Below are 17,726 nucleotides of genomic sequence, written 5' to 3'. Positions count from 1 at the left end.
CTACAGGCTCCGCCTTCATGTAGTTTCGGCTGTGTCACATGCAGCGGACGGCGCCAATGGGGGTATAGATGCAGGACACCAGATACACAAGGTGAGTAAAGTATGAGTCTGGATGCTAATATTGTGTTTTTGTTTTTTTGTTTTTTTTTTAAACAGGGAATGGAGTTTTGTACAAAAATACAATTGACCAATAGTATATGCCGACTCAAAAAGTATTTTTGGCAATATTCATTTTTTTTTAAATAAAACAGTTTTTATAAGACTTTTTCCAACACCTATAATGCATAAAGGACAATAATGTCAGTATACTTAATATACCGGTAAGTAATCAGGTCCACAACTAAGCAACTAGTATTTCATAAATTAAAATAAAATTTAGAAAATTCTAATGGGGTATAAAAACTAAAAAAGCACAAAAATATAATCTACCAATAGTAGTATATGCCGACTCAAAAAGTATTTTTGGCAATATTATTTTTTTAAATAAAGTTTTTATAAGAATTTTTTCCAACACCTATAATGCATAAAGGACAACAATGTCTTTTTTTTGTTTCTGATGTTTGACATGAACGTTTAAACTGTAATTAAAAAGCAAGAGGCTAACTTTTGGGTTGTTTATTCCTACAAGTGATATAGGTGTATCAAAATGAGCATTACCAGAATTTATTTATACATATTTCTCTTGAATTCTCTCACCTTTGTATGAAGTTTGGCAAACTGCTTGTCGTCCAGCAGTGTCTGTGTGTAAACTCTTCTCTTGTAGCGGAACTGAGGAGACATAAAAGGGGAATTCCTGCCCAGGTAAGTAAACCGCTCAAAGAGCTACTTTTTTACTAGGTAGCCTCCTTCTTCAAAAGTGTTTCTGGCCTACAAAGCATTGTATTTTTCAGGTGTACAGATCTATGAAATAGGCATTGCTAAATAATATATTATGCTTCCAGCTATTCACGGACAAAGGAATGCTATATCTCATTAGCTATGCATCCTTTTTGGTACTTTCTTTTCCCCATTACTAAATGTTTTTTTACTATCCCGTGTATTCTAAATGTGAAGAAATTGCACTCTGATGAACAATGTTTGGTGTTAGGTGTATTTCATCTGTTGAACACTGTTATATATTACACATAATCTCATCTAGATTGTACCTCCTTTGGGGATCATCCATCCATGTTGCTGAATATGGATTCTTCTCAGATGTATATAACCAAGTGAAATATCCCCTACCATTTATACATATGTGTTTGGAAAAAAAATTGCCTTTTGCATAACTTTATGATTTGCTCTACAGTGTATATCCACTGAGGAACAATGACATCTACTGACTGGTTCTTGCTATGATGGATATGTATATCATTCTATTAGAAAGATTATGCTGCCAAATATAATATGCTCACTGATGTATATGTGTGACTCTCATGAGATTATAAGCACTCCTCTGAGTAATATTTCCTGATACTGAGGAGATCATACTATTTATTCAGCAATTCATGAAGTTCCCCAGATGCAATATCTACAAAGACATTTCATAGCATTTGGCATTTCTTTATATGTGTTATTTATTTCCTTGGGCTATTTTTGACCACGATTTCCCACTCTCAGGCTATGTACTCAACCTATTTATTTTGATTACAAATGGATTATGGTCAGTGTATTTTTCTTCGGGTAAGAGAGTAATCTCCTGCTTCTACGTGTATCTAATATTCAATGCTTTATCTTCTTTCTATTGGTTATCTGCGTAGGTGCCTGTTATTTGCGTGCACATATTTTTTTGCCTCAATCATTTATTTTAAAACATGCAGTTATTCATATTTCAGGTATCTATTGTAAGATATATTTCATACTCACATATTTAACTTTCTTAGGTCAGTTAAGTGACCAAGTATTTGTAAAGTTACCTCCAGGTAGGGTACAGGGGTGGCCAGAGAAGGTGGATACTCTCGTAGAAGACGCTCTTCATCAAGGAATTTACCAGCTCTCCCATTAAATGCTGGCTGGAAGAGTCCATAATTTAGAACGTCCTTTAGGCTGTGGTTCAGAGTGCACAGGATACGCTGCTTGGACACCCACACAGGAGCATCGGGGTTCAACCGGAGGCACTTCTGGAGACAACCAAAGAGGAGAGCTTATCATTAATAGGAATATGTTTTGAATTCAGTCTAACCCACACAGGTAAAATCAATCAACCAGTTTATATATCACATAAGAAAAGACAAAAGACTCTTTAAAAAAAACAAATAAATAAGTAGATGAAAAATAAAAAGGAAACTGTGTTCCTCAAGGCTCAAAGGAACGTCTACAAAACCTCACATGGTAAAAACTGTTTTGCTTTTTTAACCATAGCAAACTGAACTGATAATCACAGTTTTCTTACTTTAACATTTTAATTTATTATTACAACATTTCCCACATCACTACAATACATGCCTTCAGGTCATTTACTCTACTCTTACAGTACCCATTGCACCCCGGTGACTTTCTCAGAAGAAGTAGAGTAAAACAAGCTGTTCCTTCTCTGTACTTTTTGAAGATTGTCTCTAACCGAACATCAAGCAGAAATTCAGGAACAGCAAACTGGTCCTGACCTCAAAAAAGCTGAGGAACATGCTGATAATGTGATGGCTACAGAAACTTACTTTTTGACCTTTTTATCACACTCTGACAATTTAAAATGTTGAGTTAGGGAAACTTACGTTTTAGATCCTTACCCAATCTACTTTGCCTAATGATTCACAGTTAGTCTTTTATTGTATAAATATTTTTCTACAATGTTTATTTTAAAGGGGAATTGTCACTTACCAGGATTTAAAATATTATGTTTACATATCCCCATATTTAACAATCATGTATTTGTAAGGCATGAAAAACAAAATGAAATATAGCAATTCACACCTCTTTATCTTGCAACTGCTTGTCTCCATTTTAACGCCTGGTCAATTATTGTTACAAATTCTGCAATTTGAACTAAAACTTAACATAGAGATAGCATACAGAGTAGAGTCGAAATGAACCAATGTTTCCATTTCTCCTCCTTACTTACAATGTTTGCTGTGTTTAACACAAGTTATAGGTGATTTTAAATGTTTTATTTAGTGGTTTTAATTACTTTGGAGGTCTCCGGCAAATTTATTCTTTCTGCCCTGAGTCTCCCTTAGCCAGGTCATGTCAGCTTGAAAAATTCTTACAGGGTTTGCTCACTTGCTAATCACTGATGGCTTGACTTAATAAACAGACACTGTTGAGTTTATTTACTAAACCGTTAAATCTGACGTTGTGCTCTGCTTTTACATTTCATGCATTTTGTATCCAGTAGAATATACTAAAGTTAGCTATGACAATTTTTCATTTCCAGCATGTTGTTTTTATTTTTAATTATTGATTTGCTTACTATGTAGAAGTCATAAGCCAGTGCTAGATAAGGAACCTATAAGCCTAGTGCTAACGGGAATGGTGAGCTTAATCTTATAGACAGAAAACAGTACAACGGCCATACTTCCCAAGTGTCTCGTATCTGGTGGAGGTGGTGCTGGAGGGACACTTGCAGAATGCATTCTAAGTCTAGAGATACCAGATCGCTGAACCTACTCTACTTGTCCATCTTGCAAGCCCCACAGCTCGCATTTTCTCTCTCACTAGTCACAAACTCTGAATCATCTCTCCTCAGCACTCACTTGTCAACACCACTCTCATTCCCTTCTTTCTAGAAGGCAGAAGCAAGCTACTGGTATGCAGCGTTGGATAGAGAAAGAGGTGGATGTAGTGAGTGTGGCAGAAAAGAGGGCGCAGCTCACTGTCACATTAATACAAGAGAATGTTGGAGTATTAGACAGATAGGAGCAGCAATAACATTGGTGCAGTGCACAGTGTCAGCTCCAAGTCAATATAGCCAGCCAGTTCACATATGTTTTATTTCCATGATTCATAAATTCCCATTCTTCATTCCATCTGCTCGGAATTTTAGAGCACAAACATGTGGTACATGTGGTAGTGAGACAAACAGAAAAAAATTACATTTATAATCAATGTACCAATTCCTAGGCATGGGTCTGGAGCCCTTATGCTAATCAGATACTAGTCATAGTGCTGGTGCAGGTATGGGTTTCAGTGATTGCACTGATGGGCACTCCTATAGCTTACATAAACTACAGTATTGTGCAACTTTCACAATTGAAAAAAGGCAAAATAAGGTAAAAAAAAAACAGATGGAGGAAATTCATATTTAGTGAGAGCAAAAATAAATGCCCAAGCCACATAAGAATTTTGGTAAAAATACCTGTGGTTAGCTTTAGGCTAAGGGTAAACGCTAAAAGTTGAAATTTGACAATCTGCCGGTAAAATTCCCAATATAATTTTGTCTTGCAATTATAACACATATGTTATGAGCCTACTGTTAGTTTAGACAGCAGTTCCATTCATTTTATCTGATCAATAAAATTGTATAAATGGTAATGAGCAAATGTTAAGGGAATATGTTCAGTTCCCATGTGTAACAATGGGAGCATCCGAATTGTCTGAGCCACTTCCTGGTCTGGTACGGCTCATCAGAACTACATTCGTTGAAAAGCCTGAGGGTTTACATTAACTGGAAATCTGAACTTTCAAATTAATATCTTTTTTATTGACTTTATTTTCTGAATATCTTTTTTATTTAATTTTTATTTTATTGTTACATTGTGACAACAGCACTGATGAGACACCTATCCTGGACACAGAAGCTTCCACCTCTGTCCACTCAATTATACAAATTTCAAAAGAGCACTTGATGTTGGTAAGGGTGTAGACATAAATCAGGAGCTTTGGGGGAATTTATAATCTCGGATCTGTTATTTATCAACACGTTAATGACTACAGCAATTAGCAATGCTGGAGTGATCACAATCCTATAATGCCAATACTTTTTGTCAACAATCCTACCATTATCAGATCCATGAAAATGGCTATACCTTAGGTCAGGGATAGGCAACCTTTGGCACCCCAAATGTTGTGGACTACATCTCCCCTTAAGCCATCATTGCTTAGAGAACACTAGAGGAGACATAGTCCACAAAATCTAGAGTGCTGAAAGTTGTCTACCCCTGCCTTAGGTTAAGCACTCACATTAATCCTGCCACACAGTAGTTATCAAAACTTCAACAGGTTCCCAAGACTCAGTCTCCTCTCAGTGCACACTATGGGCAGCTTACAAGTCGGTTCTCTGAGGTACCATGATCAGCCTCGCCTCACATCATAAAAAACAAACTCAAACAAAACACTACCCCAGAACTAAAAACAGAGATCTCACAACGCCAAAGTACTATCAAAGAATTCATGGTTGCTGACTCCGCCAAAGCCCTTGGACAAGACAATGGACAAGACAACTCTACTACAAAAAATCGAACAAAGCAGACTCTGGCTCGTAAGCTTAAACGTAGAGCTGCCCACAAACGCATCGACAAAATAAAATCTCCAGATGGTCATACACAAGAAACACCACAACGCATAGCTGAAATTTTCAAGACTATTTTTTACTCTCTTTACAACCATAGCCCACAAATCTATCAAGACCACTACCTAATAGCGACTGTGATAATAATATTTCATATTAATTAAGCATGATTTATTGATCACTATTGAGCAACTCAAACATTTATAGATAGTTAAGATGGCACCAGTAAGCATATAAGCACACATAGCACATATTACTAGATGCAGGCTTGAAAGCCACAATTACTAGATGCAGGCTTGAAGGCCTTATGCCACAGCTATTAAGAGCTGACACAGCACTATACCTGTTTACTAAGCTGACACAGCACTATAAGCTGACACATCATTTCAGCAGTTTGAGAAACTTATGTTGCCATCTCTAGAACAGTACAAAGAAAGCTTGTAGATAAGCGATAATTAACCGCACAAGACTTGGCATAAGTTCTGGTGGTCCTGAACAGTCTGGCCAACTGCCAGGTCCATCCAGCTGCTTGTATCAAGGTATTTTGCAGGGCTGCACTGATAAGGAACTACTGTCTGTCCTTGAAGACAGGTATATAAGACTAAGGGAATCTTGCGCTCACTTGGAGAACTACCCACCTGCAATGCGGACGCGTGTTGCTGGTTTCTGCTGTTCCCAGAAGAGAGGGTCTCTCCGAGTGACTGCCTGAGTTCTCCCCAGTCATGTGTGGCAAGGAGACAACCAAGCTTCTCTAATGGTGATGTATACTTAAGCTGATATATCTAGATACTAAGCTGTTTGAAGTAAATGCATGCAACTACTTAAATGAGAGTAAACCTTACTTTGCTTAGATCCCTTTGTGGATAATACTTTGCTTAGATCCCTTTGTGGATAATAAAGTGTAGTGTGAATTCTTATATTCAACTTGGTCTTTGTGTGATTTCTCTTTCCTATAACTCAATTTACTCTATCCGAACTGGGTTGTGTGCCCACCAATATCACTATAAACCTTATTAGGTATTGATTATTAATTTTTGGATATTGGTGCTTCATGAATTTAATGATTAGGCACATTACCTCAGTCAATTTACCTTCATTAACCCCCGATGGAGCCAACAAACTAATCACAGCAGTCACACCGGAAGAATTGGCCATCACACTTAAAACTCTTAAATCCAACAAATGCCCGGGCCCAGACGGGTTTTCCGGACTTTATTATAAAACATTCACCCAAGTTCTAACCCCCCACCTCTGCAAACTTTTTAACTTAATCCTAGATGGAGGTATATGTTTGCCTGACATGTTACAGGCAAACATATACCTCCTACCCAAACCTGACAAATCTCATTTAGAACCTGGCCACTACCACCCCATCTTTTCGCTAAATATCTAACTATTCACGAAACTCATAGAGGAACGACTTAACCCCTTACTACCCAAACTTATACACCCAGATCAAGTAGGGTTTATCCCCTCCAGACAAGCCGGCAATAACACCAGCCGCACCCTGGTCCTTTCCCTCGACCCCAAAAAAGCATTTGATGGGTTACTCTGGCCCTTTCTCTTCGCCATTCTTCGTAAATTTGGCTTCCCCCAATCCTTTTTAGACATGCTACAATTGCTGTACTCCTCCCCTATGGCCCACTTACTCCTCTCATACTTGAAACCACCACCCTTTCATATTTTCAACGGGACCCGGCAGGGTTGCCCCCTCTCCCTGATTTTATTCACCCTTTTTTTTGAACCATTACTCCAATCCCTCAGGGCAAACACTGATATAAAAGGCATACACATTTGAGGAGAAGAATCCAAAACCGAAGCCTATGCTGACGACTTGCTCCTAACCATAACTGACCCCACGCAATCTATGCCTCGGCTTTTCACCGCACTCCAAGACTTTGCTGTAGTCTCGGGCTACAAATTGAACATAGACAAGATGGAAGCCCTGCCGATCCAGGTTGAACCTGAAACTATAACCACCCTTCAAGAACAATACTATTTTAACCTCCAAACTACCACAATTCAATAACTGGGTACCACTCTCTCAGCAGACCTCTCACAAACGTACAACCTTAATTACACCTCCTTAATGCACAAGGCCTTACATGACCTACAGAATTGGAATGCTATACCAATATCTTGGCTGGGCTTCTTAGCTTCTATAAAAATGAATTTACTACCAAGGTTTTTATACCTCTTCCAAGCCTTACCAATCCCCACTGTCACACCTGATTTTAAAATGCTACAGACATACACTGACAAATTCATATGGGTGAATAAGAGAGCAAGAATCAAATGCCAAACCCACTACATTCCATGATTCCAAATAAAACGGGGGGTCTTGGACTGCCAAAATGTACCCACTACTACCACGCTGCTCCACTGGCCCAAATTCGGAACCTTCATGCCCCCCTATGGCTTCAAAAGATGGGTAGACTTAGAACATACCGTCTTTGGGAGACACTTCCCATCCTTATATATTTGGCTCCCGACGCAAACAAGTCTGCCACTTCCCTCCTCATCCCCAGCAATACTTACATCCATAAAAATATGGGATAAGGACCCCAAGGACTGTGTGGCCATTTGGGAGGCCATTTCTACGATTTCTGTTTGCATAAATCAAAAGGAACAGGCATACAAAATGCTGATTAGGTGGTACGTCACCCCACTTTGGCTAAAACAAATGGGGAGAACAGAATCGGACCGATTTTGGAAAGGGTGTGAGAACAGGGGCACATACATCCAACTTTGGTGGGCATGCAATCATATTGCACAAATTTGGCTTCAAGTATCACAAATCACAAATTCTTACACTCCGATATCCCACTCGATCCATGGACTTGACTCCTGTCCAAGCCTCTCAAGGATACCCCACGGGCCCACAATAAACCCATTGCAAAAATTGCACTAGCCACAAGACGAGCAATAATTGGGGTAGCCCAGACACTCCCTCTCTGGACACAATAAAACATAAAGTGAACGATGCTAGGAAAATGGACAGCCTCTCCACACTTATACATGACACCACAAAACACTATAATAAGATCTGGGAACCTTGGCTATTCGAAATTCCACTCATTATCTAAATGGACCTTTATGGGAACACCGGACGGGGACCGACAATGGAGAGGCACAAGCCCGACCTCCCACTCTTCCCCCCTACCACACACTGACTTCACTCCCCTCCTCCATACACTCCTTCCTTTCCATATTATTTTTCTTTTTTTCTCTCTCTTCTTCTCGATTCCCTCCCATTCCTCCCCTCCCGTCTTCTTTTTCTCTCATCCCCCTTCAAGCTGTCTTGCTTTCTTACCTCTGGTCACTTCATTAACAAATAATGGTACACCCTACTCTACCATTAGCTGCAGAGCATGAACAACTCTCTTTAACCTCAATGACTTCATACCACTCCCAGATACAAAATGCTTAAACATACAAAACAACAAACACACAACCCCTACCTCCCACCCCCTCCCAGGCTGGCAATGACACTGCAAAGTCAACAATCCTTGTGACTTCTACCCATGTACTTTCCCAAAACTCATATCTTGCAAAACAGGAGGTTTCTCTGCCACCATATAGAATCTATGAGTATCACCACTTTGTCACCAAGGCAAGTAGCTCACACCTCCTCTGTAGCAGAATGTATTACTGAATGTATAAATGTCAATGGTTGTACCCTGTTATTAACCGCCTGTGACGATGTGATCAAAACCCTTAATGTCTTTTCTTTATTCTGTTACTCCCTTCCTTGCTAACTAAAACTCGAAAAATCTAAATAAATAATGAATTTATAAGAAAAAAAAAATTCAACAAGTTTATCAAACATAAAAATTACTTCAAAATTATTTTCTAATAGTTACCCAATTCTCCAGTCAACATTTTTAAGTGTTTGGGCATGAACAGAATGAACACAACAATCACCTCTTCTGGCTTGACAATGTGTGCAAGCCATGTTTAGTAACAATTCCTAGTTAATCAATTAAGCAAATTAAAGGACAAATACCGTATATACTCGAGTATAAGCCGAGTTTTTCAGCCCATTTTTTGGGCTGAAAAACCCCAACTCGGCTTATACTCGAGTCAAGGTCTGTATTATGGCAATTTGCATTGCCATAATACAGACTGGGGGGAGAGGGGGGCTGGCAGAGCTGTACTTACCTGTTCTGCAGCTCCTGTCAGCTCTCTCCTCCTCTGCGCCGTCCGGTCAGCACCTCGGTCAGCTCCCAGTGTAAATCTCGCGAGAGCCGCGGCTCTCGCGAGATTTACACTGTGAGCTGACAGAAGAGCAGAACGGACGGCGCAGAGGAGGAGAGAGCTGACAGGAGCTGCAGAACAGGTAAGTACAGCTCTGCCAGCCCCCCCTCTCCCCCCACTGAACTGCCACTGGACCACCAGGGAAGGAGAGCCCCCCTCCCTGCCATATATCAAGCAGGGAGGGGGGACAAAAAAAAAATATATAAATAAAATAAATAATAATAAAAAAATAATAATAATAAAAAAAGGGTTATAAGGACCACTATAGGAGGGGGGGGGGGTATAAGGACCACTATGGGAGGGAGGGGGTGGGTTAAGGACCACTATGGGAGGGAGGGGGGTATAAGGACCACTATGGGATGGAGGGGGGGTATAAGGACCACTATGGGAGGGAGGGGGTGGGTTAAGGACCACTATGGGAGGGGGGGGGGGGTATAAGGACCACTATGGGAGGGAGGGGGTGGGTTAAGGACCACTATGGGAGGGAGGGGGGTATAAGGACCACTATGGGAGGGAGGGGGTGGGTTAAGGACCACTATGGGAGGGAGGGGGGGTATAAGGACCACTATGGGAGGGAGGGGGGTATAAGGACCACTATGGGAGGGAGGGGGGGTATAAGGACCACTATGGGAGGGAGGGGGTGGGTTAAGGACCACTATGGGAGGGGGGGGGGTATAAGGACCACTATGAGAGGGAGGGGGTGGGTTAAGGACCACTATGGGAGGGAGGGGGGTATAAGGACCGCTATGGGAGGGAGGGGGGGGATAAGGACCACTATGGGAGGGAGGGGGGGGATAAGGACCACTATGGGAGGGAGGGGGGTATAAGGACCACTATGGGAGGGAGGGGGGGATAAGGACCACTATGGGAGGGAGGGGGGGTATAAGGACCACTATGGGAGGGAAGGGGGGGGTATAAGGACCACTATGGGAGGGAGGGGGGGTATAAGGACCACTATGGGAGGGAGGGGGGGGTATAAGGACCACTATGGGAGGGAGGGGGGTATAAGGACCACTATGGGAAGGAGGGGGGGTATAAGGACCACTATGGGAGGGAGGGGGGGTATATGGACCACTATGGAAGGGATGGGGGGGGGGATAAGGACCACTATGAGAGGGAGGGGGTGGGATAAGGACCATTATGGGAGGGGAGGGGGAAGTAAGGACCACTAGGGGAGGGGAGGGTAAGGACCACTAGAGGAGGGGTGAGTCAGGACCACTGGGGGGGGGGGGGTGAAGGAACACGGGGGTGGGGAGGTAAGGACCACTGAGGGAGGAGGAGGGGAAGTCAGGACATATGGGGGGGGAGGGGGCGGCAAAAAATTTTTTGCCTACGGCGGCAAATATCCTTGCACCGGCCCTGCACACACTGCATTCACACACTGCATTCATACACACACACACTGCATTCATGCACACACACACTGCACTCATACACACACACTGCACTCATACACACACACATACGCACACACTGCATTCATTATACACACACTGTAAATAAATATTCAATTAATATATTTTTTTTAGGATCTAATTTTATTTAGAAATTTACCAGTAGCTGCTGCATTTCCCACCCTAGTCTTATACTCGAGTCAATAAGTTTTCCCAGTTTTTTGGGATAAAATTAGGGGCCTCGGCTTATATTCGGGTCGGCTTATACTCGAGTATATACGGTAATCTATTGAGCTACAATATATTATTGGAAACTGATAACAATTATCGCAATACCTGAAATATCCAATTAAAGGTACCATAAAGAAACACACACACACTAGAATGTCCATTTGGAATAGGTTAAGCTGGAAGCTTGACATCTGAAGATTAAAAATGAAATCATATTTTAAGCCCTCTTTTAAATCAATAGTGTTTTCTGATTTTGTTGGCCTAACTGTCAGAAAAATGGATCATGAAATTTCGATTTTGATTGTAATGTGATAACTGGCCACAATTTAGAAAACATCACCATTTGGTAGACTTGGGCAAAAACGAGTTTCAGACAGTTTCTCTAAATCAAATTTCTATTAACCCACGCCTGATCAAATCAATCTGCCTACGATTTACCTGTGGACTCCTATTCAATGAATAACACTCCGCAGATGAGTTCTAAATGGATTGATTTGAAAATAAAATGCATTTGATTTGGACGAACCCTCTCAAATCTATTTTTTCACATGTCTATCTATTTGTTACCGATGTTGGATTGTACCTTTCCCCATTGTAACATACATATTCTCTGATTGCTTTAAATACTTTAAAGTTAAGCCATATTGAAACAAAATGAATAGTCTGTACAGATCATACCAAATGGGAAACAACAGGAAGCTCCATCCATTCACTTTCTCCTTAGGTCAGCATGTACCATTTATCAAACAATTCCCCTGTGTTGATGGTAAAATAAGATTGTGGATTGTGAAACCCAGGTTGCTCTTGAGCCAACTAAGGGCTTGTTTCTAAACTTGTTACAATCAATAACCGACAAACCAGTCATTTTTAAAATTGAAGTCTGTAAAGTTCGTGGCTCATTCCTTCGGCCATGGAACAAAATTACATTATTACTGTCTGGTAATTAGCAGCAATAAGCTACGATCTGTTTCTAATTTCCCCAACACACCATTTTCTCTGTCTGACAACTATCTTCTCACCTGCACTGCCAATGTGCCTCCCAACATATTAAATGTAGCTTATCTTGGGCTATTAGAAATCAGAGCACCTTGATCTGTATCACGTCTCTTCCTCTTCCTGTATCACGTCTCTTCCTCTGTTCAACTTTGTGTTCTCTCAACTCTCTCCTATCCCGCACAAGCTACCTCATATACTACAATTCTTTCCTGTCTGTCACCTTTTACAAGTCTGCACTAAGTGTCACTCTAAGCATCAGTTATGTCTTCAGCAGTTGTTGGAGAAAGTCCTATACCATACATGACTTCCTACATTACAAATCCATGATATGCTCATATATGTCTTCCCTCTCCCTTGCCAAGAAATAATATTTTATCTCTCTCATTTCCACCTATCGTCATGATCCCAAACATCTCTTTGATGCCTTTACCTCCTTTTCATACTCTGCTGCATCCACTTCCTTCTCACCTTATCCAATATCTTTCCCCTTTCTCCTGCAAACATGCAATCATCATTCCAAAACCTAAAAAGCCATCTCAAGACTCCACTTATCTCTCTAACTAATTTTCAAAATCCTTACTCCCCTTCACTTCTAAACTTTCTGAGCAGCTTGTGTTTACTCGTCTATCTCACTTTCTAGATTCTAACTCCCTACATGACCCTCTCCAATCTGGCTTCTGCTCTGCCCATTAATGACTAACTAATCTCTGGTAAATCTAAAAGTCATCATTCCCTCTTAACGCTCCTAGATCTTTCTGCCACATTTGATACTGTTCAACACAATCTTCTTCTTCAAACCCCACAACCTTGGACACTGTGAAACTGTACTTTTCTGTTTTTTATCTTCATGAATGCTCATTTAATGTCTCCTTCTCTGGTGCCACCTCCTTTCAGTAAAGGCTCTGTTCTTGGTCTTCTTTCATTCTGCATGTTCACAGCCTCTCTTGGTAACCTTATTAACTGTGCAGGATTTAAATACCATCTATATGCTGACAATACTCAGATATAATTCTCTTTCCCTGACCTCTCTCCTGCCCTTCTGGAAAGCATCACAAACTGCCTTTCTTCCATCTCTAACTGGGTGTCTTTCTATTTTCAGAAACTTAATCTTTCTCAAACTGAACTCCTCATCTTTCCTTTGTCAAATAGGCCTCCTCTATCTATCTTCCTGCACGCCAATAGGACAACTATTACCTCAACTTGTTGAAGAGCTGTCTCAGAGTCTTCCATTGACACAGGTTTTTTCTCCTCACATCCTGTCAGTGTCCAAATCCTGTAGCTTCCACCTTAAAAATATTGCCCGCAAGATACAACGGCCCTTATTCATTCACTCAACATTTCCAGAGTTTACTTTTGTAAGTCAATACTCATTGGTCTTCCAAATACCCGCACTGCTTCTCTTTAGCCTGTAATGAATGCTGCCGCCAAGCTCATCTTCCTGACTGACCAATATTCCTACACCTCGCTCTTTTGACACTCATTACATTTGCTTTCTGTACCGTTGAGGATCCAATTCAAACTTCTAACATTTACATACAAAGCCCTCTATAACTCCACTCCTCACTATATTTCCTTTTTACTCAACAAATACACCTCTTCTTTTCCCCTTTACGCTACAAGCAACCTTCTCCTGTCATCTGCTTCTTCCTGCACTGCCAACTCCCATCAATACAATTTTTTTTTTGTAAATCTTTATTTTTGCGTGCGGTGGAAAAAACAAACATGTTGGTAATTCCGCATATGTGTGAACATGGCTCATAAAAATTTTCAACATGGTATAAACTGGTGAGGAACACTTCGCACATTTTTTTTTAAATTTAGCGGGCTGAAATGTTGTATCGAGGGCCTTAACTGGTGAGAGTGTAGGGGAATATATACCCGTCTATGTGTGCCAGCGCGAGTACTTTGGAGACATCTAGCGTGTGGGGCGTGTAGCGTCCGGTATGCCTTTCCCTGTGTAGGTCAAATCCCACCCGATCCCTGATATCTGTGTAAGAATGATGCTCCATATGGGGTCCAGGGCTAGAGCCGCGTTTGGTGTGTGGGGCGCTATGACGTTCCCCTTAGTGGCTCCCTATGTGGTTTCGGTCTATTTCTGTTATACCTTCTTGTAGGAGCTGCATGGTTATCGCCTGGACCGGAGGTGCGCTGTGTGGCATGGCTATTTACAGTGATGAAGGTGGCTATGTGTAAGCACGAGGTAACGAGTGTTCGAGTCTAGTAGATGTCTAGGTGGGTGGGAGGTGAGTAAAAGCCTCTGTGTGAGGTCATTAGAGTATCTATTATGTAGAGCTCCCTTGCTTGAAATGCTTGAAATGCCCTGGGGGGGGGGGGGGGGGAGAGGGTCACCAGGGCCAGTTGGTGAAGCCTCCAACGGGTCATTATCTTATTGCAACTAAGAAGGAGGTGGACCAGAAACATAGAGGTCTGCAAACATTGCTAACTTTGTTATTGAGAGAGTTCAATAATAGTCCAAGGGTCTCAGACCCCGCGCGGTATTTCAGGTCTTGGTGTCTCCACGGGGTCTGGTTGCTGCCGTTGTTGGCACCTCCACACTCCTGGGTCGGTGGCCTGGTTGCGGCGGTGAGGTTGTCGTCGGAGTTAGGAGTCCCAGTGTTGCCATTAGAGCAGGTCCTTCGGCGGGGTCCATGACCTTATAATGCTTGTTGTCTTTGGTAACCCACAGGGTTCCCGGAGTGGACCACTTGTAGGTGATGCCTGCTGCATGGAGTGGTTTAGTAAGTGGTTGCATTTGCTTACGCCATAGTAGTGTGGCTCTGCTCAAGTCCTGGAAGAATGATAGTCGGCAACCCTCAAATTCCAGAGGTGTCTTTCCCTGTAGCGCTGCTAAGAGTCCTAGCTTGTCTGACATGGACTGGCACCGTAGTATGATGTCTCGTGGGGCTGCTGTAGGTGCTCGCGGGGATTTCGCAATTCTATATATTCCATCGAATAGGAAGGTTTTGGCTTGTCTGGCCGGGAGTAGTGCGGCTACGAGGCGTCTGATGAAATGTGGTAGTTCCTCCAGCAGTACGGATTCCTGCACCCCCCTGATTTTGACGTTTTTGCGTCTCCCCCTGTCGTCCAGCAGGTTGACTTGTCTAGATAGGGTAGTCTGAGTGGTGTGCATTTTTTGTACTTTCTCCTCCAGCTCTTGTAGGCCATGTTGTAAGGTCCCCACTACCGTTTCGGTGGCTTGTGTACGTGCTGTCACTGCAAGCACATCACCTTTCAGCACTGCCAGGTCAGCCTCCCACATTTGCTTGAGGTTCTGCTGTAGGCCTGTCAGCATAGCCTGGATATCGCTCCTGGATGCTGGGGCATTTTCCTCTGTTACCCGTGAGTGAGCTGGGTGACAGGGAGTGGGTGGTGGGCTATCTGTTGGGTCTTCCTCCTCTGAGGGTGGTGGTGAAGCGTCTCGTTGAGACATGGGCCGCGTTGCGCCTGGGGCCTGTAGCATCTGGCTTATGTCGCGCTGTGGCTTAGGGGTATGTGTGGGTAGCTTCTGAGATTTGCGCCCCATCTCACCTGTGTGTGGCAGGTTAAGGTACCAGTCGTCTAGGTCTGGTGCTCCCCAGGGCCAAACTCCTTCCCCTGAGTCTCTCTGCCGTCTGCCCGCGTGGTAGGCCTTGCCGCCTCGGCGTCGTGTTTTTGAGCCGGGCGTGTGAAAGAACGGCATCGGCAGTGTCGGCTGTCTGTCCTGGACTCAGACCGAGATTCTGCGACCCAGGTTGGTGTCGGATGCCCTCAGATCGGCCGGATTGTAGAAATCCGAGCGGGAGCTGCAGCAATGTGCGACCGCTCGGTTCCGTTGTCAGGCCCCGCCCCCCCAATACAATTTTTAAAGGGCTTCCACATTCTTCTGGAATTCCCTACCCCTTGTCATCACACTCTCCACTAGCCTTCAGCAGCTCAAATTCCTCCTGAATGACCGCTATTCACACATGTCACTCCTCTGCAAATCGTTACATTGGCTTCCTGTACCCTTCAGGATCCAATTCAAACTGCTAACACTAACCATAACCTCCTTAGTTCCTTTGCCTCCATAGCCCATCTCCCACTCCCACAGTTGGTTCTTCCAGCATGACTAGCTTATTTCAACATCTTGTACATCAATCCTCCTCCCCTCCGACATGCCATTATTCCTCTTGTGCGTCTATATTGGTTCCTCGTGCATTGTCATCTCTTTTGAGCAGGGCCTTTTTCACCTCTCTGTTAATATTTTGTATGTTAATTACTTGTCAGATATCCATTTGCTTTGATGGTAAAGTGCTGAAGAATATGTTGGCGCTATATAAATAATAATAAGAACAAACACTTATCCTAAGCTAAAAATCATCTCAGAATCCCTTACAGGAAGGCCATAATGCACAATAAGTCAATATCTTATTTTACTCTGTTAGCATTTCATCATAAAAGAATGCATGGTTTGATGCACAACTAAAATATAATACGCTATCAAATTTACATCACCAAAAACCCTTATAGGTAAAATTAACATAACAAATTAACCTGAAATGTTTAATACGCAGCTTAATTCTAAAGGGTTTTTCTCTTTCATAAAAGCTGAAATGATGGTGAATTAAGTAGTTGTGCAGTTGTGCTCTGATTATTCTTTATATAGCTGTGAATTTCAACGACATTTTGGATAAGTGGGGCTTCTATCAGCTTTAATTATGTTTCTAAAAATGTATGAATCCAAGCTTGAAAAAAAATAAAATCATTTTAAGTCTTAGCCTGAATAGTTTTAACTTAAAGGAATCTAGGGGCAGTAACCAATCAAATAAAGGCACAACAAAATGAGCAAAAGCCATCATAATTTAACACTTTCATGATGGTAGATGTATGATGTATGTCTCTGCCACTTATGTTCTTCGTGACGTGATGTACAGTCTACAGCCACCAGAGCCGGACTGGGACAAAAATTCAGCCCGGGCATTTAAAGGCAGAGCAGCCCTCGGAGGGGCGTGGCCCAAGAGGGTGCATGTTGTGTCATCACCAGTGACATTCATACCTCTCCACAGTGGGCACATTTGTTTAATGCACCTCAGGGCAGTCCACGTGTAGCGTAGGCGATGTGTGTGTGATGGGGACAGAATAGGGGATGTTGTGTGAGGGCAGAATAAGAGATCTAGAGTGTGGAATGGGGACATGGGGCTGCATGGTGTGAGAGGGGACATGGGGCTGCAGGGTGTGAGAAGTGGACATGGGGCTGCATGGTGTGAGAGGGGACATGGGGCTGCAGGGTGTTGAGAATGGACATGGGGCTACAGGGTGGGAGGTGGTGTTATGGGGCTTCTGGGTGTGAGAGATGACATGGGGTACTGTGTGAGAGGGGGCAGGGGCTGCTGGGTGAGAGAGGGGACATTGGGCTGCTGGGTAAAAGGTGTGGCTGGGTGTGCTGGGTCAGGGTGGGCAGTGGCTGC

General features: G+C 42.6%; 1 protein-coding gene across 2 annotated transcripts in view; it reads right to left on the bottom strand.

The window, feature by feature from the left end:
• SHANK3 (SH3 and multiple ankyrin repeat domains 3) overlaps positions 1-17,726 on the bottom strand; it is a 334,590-nt gene that overhangs the window by 177,333 nt on the left and 139,531 nt on the right. For both annotated transcript variants that reach the window (XM_063449167.1, XM_063449168.1), the window contains exons 4-5: positions 1,896-2,099; positions 697-768 (exon numbers count right to left, since the gene is read on the bottom strand). In XM_063449167.1, the coding sequence (XP_063305237.1) occupies positions 697-768; positions 1,896-2,099 (276 nt within the window). The remainder of the gene's footprint in view (positions 1-696; positions 769-1,895; positions 2,100-17,726) is intronic.

This window comes from Pelobates fuscus, chromosome 3 (genome assembly GCF_036172605.1).
Source record: "Pelobates fuscus isolate aPelFus1 chromosome 3, aPelFus1.pri, whole genome shotgun sequence".
Taxonomy (NCBI): Eukaryota; Metazoa; Chordata; class Amphibia; order Anura; family Pelobatidae; genus Pelobates; species Pelobates fuscus.
Note: the sequence above shows the minus strand (reverse complement) of the source record. Positions and strands in the feature narration are given on the sequence as shown.